The sequence below is a fragment of the Psammomys obesus genome, unplaced genomic scaffold, assembly GCF_907164565.1.
Source record: "Psammomys obesus unplaced genomic scaffold, mPsaObe1.curated_primary_1811, whole genome shotgun sequence".
Taxonomy (NCBI): Eukaryota; Metazoa; Chordata; class Mammalia; order Rodentia; family Muridae; genus Psammomys; species Psammomys obesus.
The window spans coordinates 2,315,290-2,333,830 of NW_026596463.1; the positions used below are offsets into that span (position 1 = coordinate 2,315,290).

Consider the following 18,541-nt stretch of genomic DNA (forward strand, 5'->3'; position numbering starts at 1 on the left):
TCTATCTATCTATCTATCTATCTATCTATCTATCTATCTATCTATCTATCTATTTACTGATTGATTGATGCATAGTCATCCCATTTGGGGAAGACTGTCTGGGAGAACTATTCACAATTAATCTTCACTGACATGGTAGCATCCTTCCTCAGAGGGCCCGGGCTTCTCCCTTACGCAAGCAATTCTGGGTCTGTAAAGTGGCACCAGCCTGGAACTTGACTGAGGAGCCATGATCTTCAATGATTTGAATGAGAGTTTTGTTCATTCGGTATGGTACTTTTCTGCTTACACAGATCAAGTAAGAATTTGCCAGCTCTCTATTTCACTTCTTGGAACCACATGACTTACAGAGCTATGTCAGGCCACTGTCATCATAGTGTGCTCTACTGTCCTTCACGGTACCCATGGCTATCCTCCTCAGGTAGTTAATATGTTGAGCAGTTGCCTTGTATCTCCAGACTCCTGTACCCTTGGAGTCTGCTCAGTACATACTGACTATATTCTGAAAAATATTGGTTGTAGCTGAACTCATGTATGTAAGAGAAAGATATGCTGGTGTTCCCCTACTTTGGTCCATAAAACCATGCCCTGCTGTGTAGGCTGTGATCAACAGCTGTTGTTGCCTCTCAAATTCATAAACCGCCCCCATCTTTTATTTCATTAAGAAAAAAGGAACTACAGTTCCTATCTACATCTTGAAAAGGGTATCTCTAAATTGTCCATTGGGAGGCAGGAATTTTATATTCTACAAATTTTTCCTTATTAAAGCAGAGTTTCTCATAGTCTCATAAACAGGCCATGAGACTTTTCCACACATACAGACCCAGAGCAGCAGTAAATATTTCGGTCTCTTTCAGGAAATCAGTTACATCACTGACTCTCCTGTGCCCCTGCACATGGCTCTATGTAATGCTGCCCAAATCAGGAACTTTCAGACAGAACTTATGTCTTCCAAAGCAGGCTTACCCCCTAGTTAAACACACGTAGATGACCTAGGCCAATGAAGATACAGTTATTTGAGACAGCCTAACCTGGCTTTAAGAGCAGTCCCTAAATAATGTGAAACATTGTAGTAGCTACAGCTCCACTTAAATCTTCAAAAAAAAAAAAAGTGTGTGTCTGAATGTGTTCTGCTGTGCAAACGAATTCCAACTTAAGCAAAACCATTCCCCTAGAAATCATTCTCAAACCCCCAACCCCTGTGTTTCAGCACCTTCCCAGATTTAAATGTCGATAATTACAGTTTTAAGAACCAACCTTCTGCCTTCCAAGGCTGACACAGATATAGAAGAAATGTGTTAAAAGTTTCTTTCTTGGTGCTGAGATCTTATAGGGTGAAATTGTGCACAATTAGGAGCAAACACATTACTTTAAAATATGAAGGAGAAAACCTTACCCGAATCCAGAAAGTAAACGACAGAAGAGAAAGAAGCCATAACCTTGGACAAATGAAGAAAGGAAGGCAAAGAATCCGTTGACAGACATGCAAATCAGAAGAGACTGCTTCCTTCCCACTTTGTCTGCCAGTCCTCCCCAGAAGAACGCCCCCACCATCATCCCGAGGTACACTATGCTGCCTGCAACACACAGAAAACAAAGGAACAGGTCAGAGGTTGGGAACAAACAGCACATGTAACAGCAAATGAGGCACAAAACACACTCCAGCATTTTGCACAGGGAAAATACCTCTAAAAGCACATCCTTAGGGATGCAGTCCCCGAAGGTCAGACTGGAAGTTGACCACCCTGACCCCTCAGAAGCACTGATCAGAGTCCTTTCCTTTACCATCACACGTGAGGGCAGGCTGGTCACATTCCAAGCCAGCCTTATGTGGGTGAGCGGCTGTGGGAAAGCCTCAAAACACCTCATGGAGCAATCCCGGAGTCTGATTCTAGGTTTCAATTTTTGCTCTAAAAGCTCCATGTGTCACAAGGACAAGATGAGACATCAAGTCAAGCCCCCCCCCCCCCCCCCAGGTCAAAGTGAACCTACAACTGTTTAAAATCTGTGTTTACACCAGATGACCTATGTTAAGGCCAGCCTGAATCCTTTTAGAGGATTCTGTAGTCCCTCTCGAAGGCCCTGGAGTTGAGGAAAGTGGACTTAGCTATTACAAGGCTTAAATAGAAATGGTTTCTAGCTCTTGTCACTAGAGAAGGCTCTTAGAGCCAGGAGTTCAATGAGAAGAGAGCATCTGTGTCTGTCCACAAATGTTAGTGTTGACCTGGATCCCCAAGGAAATCAAATGGAAAACCAGGAATCAGATGTCCCTCTGTTGTCACTGTGAGTGGACACTTGAATTTTCTGATTCACTCTCCTCTAAGAAAATGAAACTTCCCACAAACACCGTGAAAACCTCTGTGAGGATGAACCAATGTGAGATGCGGCAAATGTAAGTTCAGAAGCCTTTCTGAAACTGAATGCTTAAGAGACACGAGTGAAGGTTTCTTAATGTGACACTAAAGAGGCTGCTGCCTCATTGTTCATCAATTTCTTTTCATCTATCGTCTATCTGCCTATCTATCTATCTAGCTATTATCTACCTATCTACCTATCATCTGTCTACCTACCTATTATCTACCCATACATCTGTCTGTCTACCTATCTATCCACCTACCTATTATCCATCTGTCTGTTAGACAGTCAATCAGTCAGTCAGTCTGTCTCAACAAAATCTTACTGTACATCCCTGGCTTGCCTAGAACTCACTATATCAACCAGGCTTGCCATGACCGTCTTGTCTCAGCCTTCTGAGTGCTAGGATTATAGGCATGAATCACTTGAGCAAGCACCATTTTTAAAAATACATTCAAGATAATCTGACATTGAAGTAAGAATGAAAAGAAAAAAAGCTAATTAATTGATGGATTTTAGTTTAAGAAATATCCTGTTTAAACACTCACATGCCCCTAATTATCACTGACCACATAATTAATGAGTCAATATGAGACTCAGAAGGAAAATAACTGGCAAGGCCTTCTGACCATCACATCAAGACTTGGGGTGTGTTAGCACAGCCACAGTGAATGATAAGTATCAGAACAATTGTAAAATTGGATTCTTTCCTCACTAAAACCAGTTTCCAACCAGACTGGGATACTGCAAAGAGGTGGATGGGGCCTTTGTGCATGGCTGACATAATTTTCTAGCTACCAAAGGGCTAGATACATGCTTCGTCCTTCTCTATGAAATTACTCATATCATGGGATCCAAAGCATGCATCTGCACAGAGCAAGTGTGTTCCAAAAGCAGACAGACTCACCCAAAGGAAAAGCATATTCAGCATAGCCTTCCTCAACAGGATATGAGGCTCATGCTGGCCACTCACACCTCTCAGGATATGGAGGCAAGGCTACTTTGTGGTGATGTCTGTGTCTTTTAAAATGCCTATGCATCAGAAAGTGTCTATTGGTCATGAATGAGCGGCCTGTAGCTCCTGGGATCCCCACATTTGGAAGTCTTGCTCATAGGTATATGTCCATAGACAAAGCCCCTCATTCCCCTTAGGTCCTACTCTTTCTTTCCACCCTGAGAGAAAGCCACCATGATAGAAATGCCAATGCAACCTCTTTGTGCTCCCACCATCACTCTGCTGGAGGAAGTGAGCTGTCTGCATTCAATCCATAACCATTTACTCGCATTTTCTTTTGTTCCTTTCCTTCTGCCCTCCTTCTCTTCCTTCCTTTTGAAAAGGTCTCATGACGCAGCCCAGGCAGGTCTTGAACTCATGATCTTCCTGCCTCAGCCTCCTAAGTACTGGGACCGCAAACATGTTCTACTGCAGCTAGACTCCATTTGCTCTTAATGAGAGTAACAGCCCCTGCTGCTACTCACACTGACCCTGCATCTTTTGGGTTTTGGAAGAACAAGCCACATTTTGGTTCATTTAAACTTTACTACAATCCTGAAAAGTGAGATTTTCATCTATGAAACCTTTGTCATAGATGAAGGAACAGATATATTATGTAGCATGATCTAATAGATAGAAAAATGGCACAGTAAGGTAGTGAGTTCATGTTTCCTGGGCTAGAGCCTAGAACTGTTCTCAGGATTCATAGTGTATTAAAAACACCAGGCCTTGTGGATCTTGACCCTCTATTGGGACCCTCTGGACTTCCCCTTGGTCTGGGAATTTAAGGGTTAAAACCTGGTGCTATAGGACAATGCCTAGTGCTATGAAAGAACTGTTCTGATTCCCAGGATGCTCCTTTCTCCATTTTGAATATCACCACTATTATTTCTACCAAGCTCACCTTGGAAATACATACTGTGCTCAAATCGAGCAGGTGATGGAAAGTAGGCTCTCTAGCTATTACGTTTCTCATTGACCTCCACCTTGTTTCATTTAAGGAAAGTGAATCTAAGCTCCAGAGGCAAGTGTAGTTAGTCTATCCCCCTCACCCTCTAGACTCTAACCACTCAGGACTCCCCACTTCCTCTACTCCCCCAAACCCTACCTCCTCGCCTCCCTACCATGAAGACAACTGGAGATTCAGGCTCGTGAGAGAACATAGTTTGTAATCTGGACTGAGTAGCTTATCAAAACATAAGCCAGAGATAGCACCCAGGCTAGACCTTCCCTAGCCTCTGGGGAATAAATGGCCAGAATGGGAACAATACTGAAACAGGTAGCCATCTTGGGGGCTTTGGGTCCCTATGTGCTCATTATGCACTCTCAGGATATTTTGAGGATCATGTTTAAGGAGTCATTTTGCCTGAGCCAATGGAGGAGGATGACCTCTAATAGAAGAGTCAATGGGGGAGAAGCTGTTGATTTTCATGCAAACTCTAGGGAGACTCCATTAAGAAAGAAACGTGAGGGGAAGGGGTGGGCAGGATGTTGGTAGAGCTGTGTGGTTTTAAGGCATGTGACTTTAGTCCCAGGGAGAGGCAGGCAGATCCCCAAGTTCGAGGCCAATTTGATCTACAGAGTGAGTTCCAGGACAGCCAGGGCTACACAGAGAAACCTTGTCTGTAAAACACAAGAAAAAATAAATAAATAAAGGGACATTTGAGGGAAAATCTCAAGGTGGTAGGAAGGTCTCCACACTTGGTAGGTTTATTCTAAGAATATAACATCAAGCTGTATCTTTCTTCCACTTTCACTCTGGATAAAAAGTGCTTAAGCTCTGAAGTAGTATCTTTTATGGCTTGTATTTACTTAGACTATTCCATTGTATTATGGAAGGGATTATACCTACCAAACAGCTTTTGTGAGAGAAGTATATGGAACTTAGAATTCTCATTTGTTGATCATGTAATCTAGTTAAAGCCAAACATTTGAATGTTTACAAAGGCTTGGTGAGAATAACATTTTAATCACTCAGAGTGGAAAGCTACATACTGTCCTTCCTAACGTTGAGGCCCACCAACACTGAGACATGTCCAAACATGTCCAGCTCTTACTGCCTAATATAAGAATAGCCATTTTGTCTTCCTTAGTTCACAGTTCAATACTTGCTGCTTAGAACAGAGTAATGGCAGAGATGATAAATATATGTTCTACTTGAGCTAAACCACAATATCCTGCTATGTTCCTTCCTCATGGGAATGATAGGGAACCAAGTCAACAGATCCCCAAGAGGGAAAACTGGAAAGTCCCCAAGTTCCCCCACCCTATTCCCAGAAAATCAGCTTAAAGATCAGCTGAATAGTTTGTCTGGCTACCTAGCCACAGTGTGCATGGAATAGAATTGATTCTTCCTGCTTGGTTGTGTATTTTTTCCTTTAAAAGCTCACTCTGAAAAATGGCTCATGGTCACAGTTTGGCTCTAGAGTCCACTGTGTTCCTGATCATGATCAGTCTTGGGATGTGTGTACAATAACCCATGAATATCTGACTAAGATGGGTGTCTGAATGGTTTGTGTGGCTATTCTTGGACTGTAACACTACCTGTGTCCATCTTGATATTTTGTATTCATGGTGTTGACAGGGATTCCTTGAGAACCCGGAGTAGCTGTGCATTCTGGATGCACCCCCGCCTTCTCTGCTCTCTATGCTTCATGAGGCCTTGCTGGTCACGGCTAGGAAGGACCTTCAGCCAGAGTCCCTCATTTTATAAGTGAGAAGACTAGAAATTGTGAGAAGGCAGAATTTGAAACTGCAGCTTTTAGACCTATGCTCTCCAAACTTCAAAGTATGAACTCTGGGCCCGGGAACTTGTATACAGGTACACAGGTACTTGGGCTTGCTGGGGCTGACTTGTTGACTCTTCCTTTGAGCCTGCTCCCTAAGGGACCTCACATTACCCTGCAAGTCCTCTTGGGTTGTCATGCTTCCTACTGAAACATACTCAGACAGACATTTTGGTTTTTTTCCTTAGGGTCTAATACGTGTTTGCGAGGGAGAAGACACAGGCTTACAGGCTGTTTAACTCTGAAGACACAGGGCAGTCAGAGCTCCCTGGAGAAGCCTGAACCCTCAAAAGGGCAAGTAGGAATAGTAGCCATAAGAAGGCTTCTGCCCTGGGGATGGTATCTCATGCCTTTAATGCCAGCACTCTCTGAGTTCAAGGCCAGCCTGGTTTACAGAACAAGTATTAGGACAGCCAGAACTGCACAAAGAAACCTGTTTAAAAAAAATAAAAAAAAGTGTTGCAGCTGGCAAGTGAGGCTCGAGGCCGGTTCTGAAAGAGCAATGGAAACACTCTAAACTGTGACGCAGGTTCTTTCATGAATTAATTTAACCCAGGGAAGCTATCAGGAGACCCTGGCCCAAGACACAAACCTTTTCCACAGTTCCAGTGAAGCCATTTTTGGTCAGACCAGTGTCTTAGTCTTCAGAGACAAACCCTAAGGCCTTGAGTATGACTTTCTTACCAAGGCATTTCTAACACAGAGGCTGGTTCAATTTGATTTAATCATACTCCTGTTTCCCCTGATAAATACCACATTTCCATTTTTGTCTCTGCTAGGCTACTTTTGATTCCTTCCTTCTCTGACAGTCCCTGAAGGGGGTTACATCTTTTCTCCTAACATCAGTTTAAACCACATTTAAACAAAACAGAACAATTTAAGAAACAGGCCTCAGTTGTTGTTTTTTTTTTTTTGTTTTTTTTTTTGTTTTTCTCCCTGTAGTAACTGCCAACTGGTTTTTAAAAATGGTTTTAAGCATTTTGGTTATTGCTGACTAATGAGTGACTTTAGAATTCATCACACCATTTATAAACTAATTTTCAATGAAAAGTTTTCTATGGTGAAATGCTGAAATCACAGGGAAAAAAAATTTCCATGAGGCAATACTGATCTTACTTACCTGTTAGCACTCAGGGAGGAGAGGGGAGGAGGGGAGGTTACTTATGTTACAACTTCTAAGCCAAAGTGAAATGGGTCAATTTGAATAAAAATAACACTTCTGGGAATGTTTGAAAAGGTTAATAAAATGTAGTCTGTTGTATTCATAGAAGAAAGAAAATAACATTACTGTCCCAATGGCACTCAACCTTTCTGTATGTTACTTTTTTCATAAGCAGCAAATACACTTATTTCCCCAAAGGTAGAGTTTTCTCCCATAAACCCAGGGTGTGCCTCCAGGAGAAGCTCACTGATAGAGACAGTTTTCTTGACTAAACCTATCCAGTTCCACACTTCTCATCTCAGCCTGCTCCTGACTTTTGGCTACCTGTGTTCCTCTCTGCACTGTTCAGTTTCAGCAAGCCTGCTGCTACGTCAGGACCCCCTGCCCATACGTGACACACTGTTCAGTTTCAGCAAGCCTGATGCCACGTCAGGACCCCCTGCCCATACGTGACATCCCTACCCAAGATACCTACCCAAATTCCTCACCCTCTACCATACCTCAGCGGATGTGTAAGTGTCCTAGTTCCCCTTCAGCAAAAGTCCAACCAGACTGAAAGTGAGAATCTCACTTGCCTTAGGGTGTGTCCTCTCAGTAATTTTCCACCCATCTCCTAGGATCCTTGGACCCTTTCTCTTTGGCTGTAAATTCTTACTTTTTTCCTTTTAGTAGGTATTAAGCCCAGCTTCCCCAATGCAGTAATCCTTAAGCCTCTATTGTGATGGTCTCTGTTAGAGCCTGCACACCATCTTTAACAGTAATAAACTTAAAGAAATAACACTTTCCATCCTACTACTTAGCCATGATTTACTTATCCAGCTCACTGAATTAACCAGCCTCACCTCACCTCATCAATGAGCACATTAAAACCAACCACTGAAAATTTGACCCACTCTTCTTTCTTCTTCTGCTAGTGGCACTTTGTGATTACTGAAGGCTGGTTGCACATGCACCTGAGCTGTTTGTTCCAGTTCTGTTTGTTGTTAATTATATATTCTTTTACAACTCAGTCACATAAATAGTGAAATGAAGGTGAAAGGAAATGAAACTGCTGCTAGGAAATAAAGACTTGGGAAAGAAGACTGAAAAGAATCAGAGCTGTGAAGCAAATGGGAGCCACATAACTAAAAGAGACCGAGGCCTAATGCAGGAGTCCATCCATGTGTGGGATGAGGGTCATACGTCTTAAAGTTCTCACTCTATGTTAAAGAATTGTGAACCTGTAAAACCAAAGCTATGACAGTCGGGACGATGCAAGAAGAACAATAGTGAATGCCAAGCTGAAGCCCTTTAGCGGGAGGGCTGTTCTGTGCTCAAGACACTCAAATGAATGCACTCTGAATGTTCAACAGTTTATTTAAGGACATGTGCATCATGCTTTGCGTCAACTCTTCCATGGCCAAATATCAGCTATAATTTGCTTAGATAAGGCTGGGTTTGTGAAATAATGCTTTGTGCTAAGAGAAACCAGGCTTAGGCTTACACAAGTCACAGGGACAGCCACCAAACACTTACTAATAGGTTAGTCTTATTACTGAAGGAAAATAGAAAAAAAATTAATGAAATAAAAGCTAGTTAAGGTCAACCAGGGAGCCCTAGCTCCCTTTAAGAAAAATTCCATTTTAGATTTTCAGTCTACACTGGAAAAACCCTTGCAGTGAAGTCAAAGAGCTAGTTGGAGTCTTTCTTTAATAGGTAGTTGTAAGGTCTAAGGCCAGTCTCTCAGGGTCTCCCTGAGCCAAACACTTGGACTAGGCTGGGTGTGTGGTTGACCTGCAAAGATGGCTCAGCCTCCTGCTTTGGTCTTGGGTGGAGCTCTCCTCTTCCTGCTTTCTTCTACTTCTTCTATACCCATCCACTGCCATGGAAGCTTCCATATCTGCTGCCCTGTGATCAGAGTCCTCAGACCTCCAGTCCTGCTGTCTCAATGATTATGGGCTTCCCTGGGCCAACCATAGTCCATAAAAGCCTGATCTCAGTAGCTCTTCCACAGCTGCCATAGTCCCCAGCTCAATGCTTAGATGGCCACAGGTTTCCTCTTTATCTGTAACTTTCAATTTCTTAATACTTCTCTGTTTAAATTCTGTGCTTGAAGTAGAAGTTATAGAAATGTCAATCAAGTTTAGCACTTACTCTATTAGACTCTTTCACTGAAAATTCTGACAAGTACTAATCATGGTGGTACATACATATAATCTCAACATGAGGGGAGACAACAGGATCACATGTTCGAAGCCAGCTTAGCTAATTAGCAAGAGCCCACCTCAAAAAAAAATATTTAGAAATGATCCCATTATTAAGGCAATGGGTGCTGAGCAGGGAGAAGGAAAGCATAACAAAAACACAGTTTTGAATTAAATGCGATAGTCTCCCTCCCCATCATTTACCACTCTGAACATTGCAGCAGGCAACAATGAGTTAAGCATTCAGGCCTTGAAACAGATAGCCTAGATCTGTCTCTCCCATGACTGGGCCTGTGGTCCTAGGTAAGTTATTTAATTTCTTTGTGCCCCAGTTTTCTCCTCAGTATAATGGGGCTAATAATAGTTCCTATCTCACAGGGTTTCTGAGTGACTAAATGGGATGAAGCAGTTTCCTAACTGGGTGAAACACAGTTGCTCAGTAGCAGCAATTTCGATTATTTCTATTGGTGAGAGGTTGGAGGGGAAAAGGAGGAAGGGGAGGGGTTAAAGGTGACAGAAAGAGGAGCGGGTCATGGAATGATGGTGTTTAGCCTCCCTCAGCTCAGAGTCTGAAAAGAGCAACTTCAGATAGCACTGGAGAGATAATCCAACCTGTAAAATCTCAGTTATACACACACAGATGCGTAATACACACACACACATTCATGCTCACATACCCCTGCATGCACAGACACACGTGTTACTTTTGCAGACAGAAAATTTAAAGAATTCCTCATTAAAAAGCTTTACCAAACCCAATCTCTCTATTTCTTTTTTTCTTTATTATCATTATTATGATGATTATCTATTCACTTATTTTTGTGTACTTATTGCAGTGCTGGGGATTGAACTCAGGGTCTTACCCATGCTAACTAAGTTTCCTACCACTGAGATAGCCCTCCACCTCTAGTTTTCAATTATTATTTACAGAAGCCACCAATAGGAGCCATTATGTGTTCAAATACATCTATGGACTTTCATAAAATGAAATAAAACCAAGGAAAATAAACCAAAGACATATGAACAAAGGAAGTGAGGAACCTTTTGAATTTGCACTGGAGAGTACTTACAACAAAATTCAGCTCACCTTAGCTTGAAAGAACTGTAAATATCAGATGCCACCCAATGCACACTTCTGACTCACATTTAGAAAGTCTGACATTTAAGTGTGTCATCCAGGCGCTGGCCGCTTCTACAGGCAACACTGCCAGTTTACCCAAGTTCACCTAGGCTCTAAACAGCATGTGAAGGTCAGAGACATTTTGCCAAACCCAGAGAGCAGGGAGACTAGATATGGATCCTAGTATGGAAGACTAGACTATTCTTTAATGTCTTTGGTCAAATGGCTAGGATTATAAGCATGCTCGATGAACAGGAGAGGAGGCGGTAAAATGCTTTTACAGTCAAGGTTTCAGTCTCACCTTCGAAGAAGGCAATTGCGATGTATTTGAAGCAATAACAATAATAATAATAACGATAGGTATTAGGAAGGATTAATGTGAGTCATCAGTTCATGGTACATAATGGACGTGACACGTTTGTAACACTTTTTCTCTTTCTTGGTGATGCAGATATAGGCCAACTTAGACCAGATTAAAAGCAGATAAAGGCAGCTTTATTAGATGCTATTCCCAGGCAGGTTTATCAGTTCCAAAGAATGGGTCTGAGAAAGTCTAGCCTGGGCCTGGGCAGGGGTTTTTATAAGCTGTAGGCAAAGGGTGGTGACTGCCAGCCATAAGCTGGGCTTGTGTAGTCAAGAGTTGAGCATGTAGGTAGGAATCTGAGTGGTGGGGAGCATCAGGGGTTTTGACAGCAGCCAATAATGCCAATGGGGCTCTTGGCACCTTTCCTTTGTTCGGAGGCTTTCCAGGGTCCGTGGGGTTGGGCGAGGGAGGGTAGACGGGGCTTTCCCAGATTGGGCAGGGGCAAGTGGAGGTTCCAGCCAAACAATTTGCCCCTTAGCTCACCCAATGGGACCCCTGGACTTCAAGCTTTCCCTACTCCAAGCTGTTAGCTGAGGAAGGTAAGCGGTAACTGAATTCACTATTCCCAGTCTTCAATCCAACAAAGAGGGCCAGTGCTTATTAATTACTACAGCTCTTGTTTGAATACCTGCTGCAAACTAGACATCTTGTTAGGGAAGAGGGCCTTTCCTCTTCAGCAGTTCACTCTGGAGTTCAAGCAGCTTTATATCTAGATGAACATTAGAACCAGCTGTTACATGACAAAACTCTTCCTGGACAGAGGGAGAACACATGTCTACTAATCCCAGGTAGGGATCCCATGACTGACCAAAGTTCAGATACCACCAAAGGCAACTCGGCGAACCAATGAGTTTCATTTAAGTTACTCACAAGAGTATTGGTGAGGGGTTAGTTACAGGAGCACAAATGACTTGAAGAGAGCTGCATCACCAAGGCCCACACTAGCATGGGCGACAGCTCACTGGGAAACATGAAGCACACCGCACAGCCTACAGGCAGCTCAACAGGTTGGAGAGTGTCCTGAGTCACTCTGGTCCAAACCTCTTCCAGGCAGCTCTTCCGGGCAGCTGGTCTAGTCTCAGAATCTTCTTTGCAGCTTAGAGGGAATCTCAGCTTTTACTAGCAAAAGTCTAGTGAATCTGGTTGATTTCAGTAACTATTTTGAGTTGTTTACCTTCCTACCTACGGTGCTTCCCTATAGCATGGAATATTCCTATCCCAGAGGAAATTGCTATACAACATCTTTTGTGGAGGTCAGACACGGTGACACACACACTTGTACTCCCAGCACTCTGGAAACTGAAGCAGGAGGATCCTCAATTCAAAGAAAGCCTGGATTGCAGAAGATGAAGAGTGTGTCTCACAAACAAGCGAAGCATCTAAAGGGGTTCACCCAGGGGGGGGGGTTGCGCTTACGCTAGGCCCAGAAAAAACAATACCTTTAAAAACTTTCCAATGTGATTCTCATGTGAAGATGTGTCTTTGAACCTTTCTTTTCTTGGGAGATTGAAAACACACTAAAAGTAATTACTACAAAATCAAACACATGTTGTAATTCAAGTAGGTATATTATGCTTAAGAGGGAAAAAAAGAAATATCAGCTTAATTAGTCTTAGGAACTTCCGTAAAGCTGCATAAAGTGGTTGTGCTGGGATTTAAGTCGTGACTCAAAGGTCTCTCAGTTGAAAGGCCTCTCAGGAAAGTTCCAAATTCTTGTGTTCTCTGTTCTGTGCAGAGCTTGAAGGTGCACAGAACACTACACAAGAACTCCAAGGTTTTCAAAGTGCGCAGTATATAGACTTTGGAGTACAAGGTAGCATGGCAAGAAAGGAGAACAGAAGCTGCCAGAAACTTTTAGGTCACTCCTCTGGGCAACTGAAAAACAGATTGGCCATCCTCTGTACCCTAAGAGACCATTTCAGTAACCACATGGGAGAAAAACAGGAAGAATGAAGCACAAGGAAGATGGGATGATAGAGGGAAAGGGCCCTGGAAGTAGGGAGGTAACAACAGCGTGCCGCAGCACCGGAGCCATTCGTGAGACCTTGGCTCTTAGGTGTCAGTTGTGTATTTCCATATACACGAGAAGCGCTTCCTTCAATCTTGTTTTCAAGCCATTCTCTCTCCTCTCCCTAGTTCCAACTCTGACCACAGAAACCAGCTTGTAGGAAAAGCACTACTCAGTCCAGTTGTCCATGGAAGAAATGAAGGTGGATTGGTTTAAGCTATGCTGGCAGGCCTGAAGATGGCAGAACAAGTTGGACGTATCTTTAGTAGGGAAAGTCAAAAGCTTTTAGATTTGAAGTTTAGGTGAGATGAAGAAGGATTGAAGCTCCTACTGAGTATTCTGACTTGGTTAACTCATTATCAGATTACTAAAGGGAAGGACACAGAGGTGGGCAGGGCTGACAGAGGCAGGTCTGAGATGAGTAAGGGAGATGCTCATTCCGTAGCAGGTACTGTACTGTAGGTGAACAGGATCTCAGGCGATACACAAAAACACTGATGAGTATCAGGAAATTTTGTGAAGGAAGCAGAACTGTGTCAAGACTCCAAAATGCAGAGAGAAGGGAACCTTTGTACAGTTTATGGGCACATATGTTGATAAAGGCATTATGGGGGACAGCATTCCTAAAGAAGCTAAAAACAGATCTGTCGCATGATCCAGAAACCCGTCTTCTGAGTGTTTGTCTACAGAAAATGAGAACACCGCCATGTAATGATACTAACACACCTGTGCCCGCTGTAGTAGTATGAACACTAGCCAATTTGTCCATCCATTAATGTTAAACTGTGATGTATGTGTGTGTGTGTGAAAAATTCACATACAGTAGAACATTACTCAGACTTAAAAATGTTTCCACAACATGGGTGAGCCTAAAGGACATATGCTAAGAGAAAAATCTTTAAGTAGCAAACAAGAAAGTTAATCACTAACAAAGACACTGAAAATCATTTGTGGTTTCTTGAGTGGGGAACTGGTGAAATTAAAGTCCTTGTGTGAGAATCACAAACTTTCTAGAAAGAGTTGGGCTCAATATTTTATACTTTTTGAACCACACAGCCTCTATGGAAACTGCTCAGTTTTGATGTTGCATCATGAAACCAGCCACAGATAACATATAAACAAATGGACATTATGTTCCAATAAAGCTTTATTAAAAAAAGAAAGACAGTGGGCTAAATTTGGCCTCTGGGCCGTAGTTACTCCTATCTGGTAAACACTTGCTTCTAGCAGTATGTGGTAACTGAGAGCCTAAAGTGCCAGTTCTGAGAGGCTGTGGAAATCTAAATACTAAAGCCGGCCAGGGGAGGATGAACTTTGCTTGAGAGACATGCAGAAAAGGAGAGTTTTTAAGCTGTAAAAAAAAAAAAAAAAAAAAAAAAAAAGTGGTTTTCCTGAATGACAATATTTAGAGGGCAAGGGGAAACGTAAGAATTTAAAAAGACTGCCAAAATGAGAAGAGGGCCTAGGCTGAGGAGCGTGGAGGAGAGGCAAGGCCTGGAGACAGTGTTCAGAGACGGAGAACTCAGGAAGACTTGTCCCAGAAGCCACTGGGGAGGTCTGACAAGGGAATCTCAGACCATTGTTAATGACAGTAGCACTCAAAGAGAACAGAAGGTGAAAGGTAAGTTGAGCAGGGAAGACAGGAGAACGAGAGCTGTAGCTCACAGTGACTGCAGTTCAGAGACGGGAAAACACACACACACAGCTGGAAGGAAGCGACACAGAGCAGATGCGGTGGGGCAGGAGCAGCCCAGGTGTGCGAGACGTGTGTAAGTGACTAGAAACTGCAGCCAGAATATGATGGCGCCCCATCACGGCAAACATAGGCAAAGGGTCTGGATAGGTAGCCCGAGCCAGACTCCAGCTACCCATCCCCTTGCCTCTGCCTCTCAGTGCTGGGATCAGAGTTGTCAGCAACCATGCCTGGCTCTCATCCTTTTGATGGAATCAGACTTAATCTGGGCCATTTGACAATATGAACTTTATAGCTTACATTTAAGGTTCTTTCCTACTGTGGTGGGCAAATTCTAGCTTTCAGGAGGCATCAACGGCTCCTCGAAAGGACAGAAACATGAATTAAAAATGAGGCCGGTGTCACCGTGGTGGGGAATGATCCTTTGGATCATTCAGCTTCCATGGAACTCTTTCTCCTACCATCTCCCACTGCAGCTCCTAGGCGTCTTTCCCTACCCTAAGAACGGAAATGGGTCTAAGCTAACTTTCTTGAAAGTTACGTTAGCCTGCTTGTTTCGTGGACTGGGCAAAAGTCATTTGACCTTTGACACTGAGACAAAAGTCTTTAATGTAGATTGCAATAGCAGTAATCAGGATATGAGCATTTTGTGGGCTGACCAAGAAAAGACAAAGCAGGCAACTTATGTCTGTCTCCAGCCTGTGGGTTACATCAGATGATCAAGAGGACTCCAGCTCATTAACGCAGAAGAGGATGTTGAAATTTGAAGAATGAGTCCAGCTAGTAAAGAGTGAATGGGTCTATAAGAGGGGTCTTCAAACTACATATAGGTAAAGCTCATGAATGAAAACCAGTGTTTTACATTTTACACTATTATTATATTTTATAACACTACATTAATATTTTATTATTATTTGAGAATGATACAATGCATTTTGATAATATTAATTCCAACTCCTCCCCTTCATTTCTCCTAGATCGACACCCTACCACCTCCTTAGCCCCCATCTTCATATTCTCTCTTCTTTTTAAAATAATAACTTATCCATTCCAGTTTGTTCTTCCCTAATACTCATAGCTCTGAAGACATCTACTGAAGCATGGCCAGCCTTCTAGGGGCCGGATCCTTAAACAAAACTGACTTTCTCCTTTCTCAAAGCCATCAACTATCCATAGTCTTTCAGTTAATGGTGAGAGCTCATAAAGTCTTCCTACTCCACACTAGAATATTGACTGGCTTGATCATGCAGGCAGCCATAGGTGCCTCAAGCTCATTAACACAGTGGTCCTCTCATGTCAAGAAGACACAGTTTTGCTCAGGTCCTCCATGACATCTGGCTTTCACAATCTTTCCCTCAGTGTTTGTGGGAATGTGTTATAGATGGCCCATTTGTACCAGAACACACCACTGACACTAATTTTCTGGGCTTCTTTGAGGAGGTCTGATAACAATCCATAAGGGTAGAGATCCAAAATTAAAGGGCAAATTTCAGGGAGTTTTGTTTTCTTTTTGAGATGGGAGTCTCACTACGTATCCCTGGTTAGTCTAGAGCTTTCCACGTAGAGCAGATTAGCCTTAAATTCACAGAGATCTACCTCTTTATGTCTTCCACATTCTGGAAATAAAGGTGTGTTATCACTAATCATTATGCCTGGAGTGTTTTACATTTTAAGAAAGGATTATAATAAAAAAATATATGCAGAAACTACAGATGGCTTTAAGCTTAACTATCTATTGATCTATCTGGCTCTTCATGGAAAGTTCCCTAATTCTCTGGTCTGGAGCAACCTTGGTGCCTAGGGACATGCTAAGGAGGACTCAGGCTACCCTCAGAGCCACACATATCATATTTGAGGAGAAAAAAACATATTATGGAATGATCATGCTCTTGCATTATTACTCCTCTTCTCCCTGCATAACTGCCAGAGGCTAGGAGGTTTCATAAAATGGGGTCAAAGTGATATCTAATTGTGACATCAACATTTTTGTGTACAAAGGTTTGTTTGATGTTATTGATGTTGTTATTAGTTTGTTACCAATACTCTTTTGCTCAGTTTAATTTCTTATAGGTGTCACTCAGATCTACAGAATATACCAATAACCCTCTCTTGAAAAATTGTTTCCTTCTAACTGACCCTGCTATTTCTCCACTACTATTCTGCCAGAATGGTTTTTAAAATTGTTTGAGAATTTCATGCATTCATATAATGCATTTTGATCATCAGCATGGTTTTTATATCAAGGCACATTATCTCACTAGCTACTATGCTGATTTGCCTTTCTCAAACCCTTCAAATGCTATATGCTATTGTCACTAGGATTAGTTTCCAAGCAGCAAAGCCTTGAAAGGTAGCTTCCTTAATTGGTTCCTGGAACCAGTTAGGAACCTTATTATCACCTACGTTCCGCTGACCCAGGAGTCACCCAAGCCTTTGCTAATCTGACAATGGCTTGACGCAGTGGGTGGGATCCTGTGGTACGAATACATCAATTTTACTCTATCTTCTCTGAACCAGCTGTTCTTTCATCTTCAGGAACAAAATCCCAACTGACAAGCCCAAGATAAAATGTGCCTTTATAAACCTAACACCCTTGATTCCTGGGTTTTCACCACCGTGCTCTCCCACAATTGAAGGGTTCTTGTGAATATGACATCAAGTTCAGATGCTAAGCCAGTGCACTAGTCACACAGATCTGAGCCAGACTAGTCACATCAGTAAGTTGAAAGACGGCCATTATATCACCATGGTGATTCTGGGAATTGGGCTGCTCCTAAATGGCTCACTAACCAGTACCCCCCAACGGCTAACCATCCATGGACCCTTGGATGAATCCATTTCCAGTACACATTCAGAGCTTTTTTCCACTATACTTATGCTTTATTTTTCTATATTTTCTTTCATTCTTAGTGGAAATACTAGAACAGGAACCCAGTTAGGTCAGCAATACTTAATAAGAAGTTCATTAGTAAAGAGCGAAAAACAGGGGGAGGTTTGTAGGTACTTATAACACTCACATTTACATCAACTGAGCTCACCAAAATCAATGCCATATATCAAAGAATAATCAAGCAATGGTATTCATAAGTCAGACTTAGAGAGTGGGGCAGGGCAGGGCAGGGCAGGGCAGGAGGATTTTTCATCAAGTTCAAGAACTTTACGGGAGCCTTTCTGGACCATTAGTTTAGAACTCCTAACCCCACTATGGCCTGCACACTTACAGAAAAGAGAGTTTGTTTTATAGCATATGAGAAACTCGAACAACAGCCTTTGTTCTCTGAACTTTCTAGTACATACACATCAGAATGTAATTTAGGAGAGGGTAAGAACTGACAAAGAAAGGAAGATCTGTTGGCCTCAGGTCATTGTGAAAGAATAACAAGTGGGGTGATAAAGCCAAAGAGTTTTCTTCTAGGTTTCCTCCGGTGTGTCGGGATTGTAAAGAAGCTTAAGTCTAACATAGCTGATACAGGCTTTTAATTCCAGCTACTCTGGAGGCCAAGGCAGGATATTACAAGCTAAAGATTATGTTGGGCTACATAGCAAGTTTGAGAACACCTGAGTGGTTTAGCAAAAGTCTGTCTCCAGCTGAAATTAAGAGCAATGGGCAGGAGGAAGGCTAGGGTGTAGTTTACTGGAGGATGCTTGGCAGCATGTGCAAAGCTCTGGATTCAATCCTCAGAACCACAAAACAAGGAAACAGAACAAGTGGAATTGGTTCCTGGGTCTGAAGGTTCTTCACCACCATCCACATGGTCCAGCTCTTTATCTAGCTTTGGACTTATTAGCCAAAGAAAACTGTCTTCTCTGCTTTCATTGTTTAAAAAAAAAGATTACAACAGCCTCCTCATCATAGGGTCCTGCTTTCTTTTAGAA

General features: G+C 42.5%; 1 protein-coding gene across 1 annotated transcript in view; it reads right to left on the reverse strand.

The window, feature by feature from the left end:
* Window positions 1-18,541, reverse strand: part of Sv2c (synaptic vesicle glycoprotein 2C) — a 194,868-nt gene that overhangs the window by 114,489 nt on the left and 61,838 nt on the right. Inside the window, exon 3 of the mRNA XM_055598424.1 lies at window positions 1,397-1,577. Within this exon, the coding sequence (XP_055454399.1) occupies window positions 1,397-1,577 (181 nt within the window). The remainder of the gene's footprint in view (window positions 1-1,396; window positions 1,578-18,541) is intronic.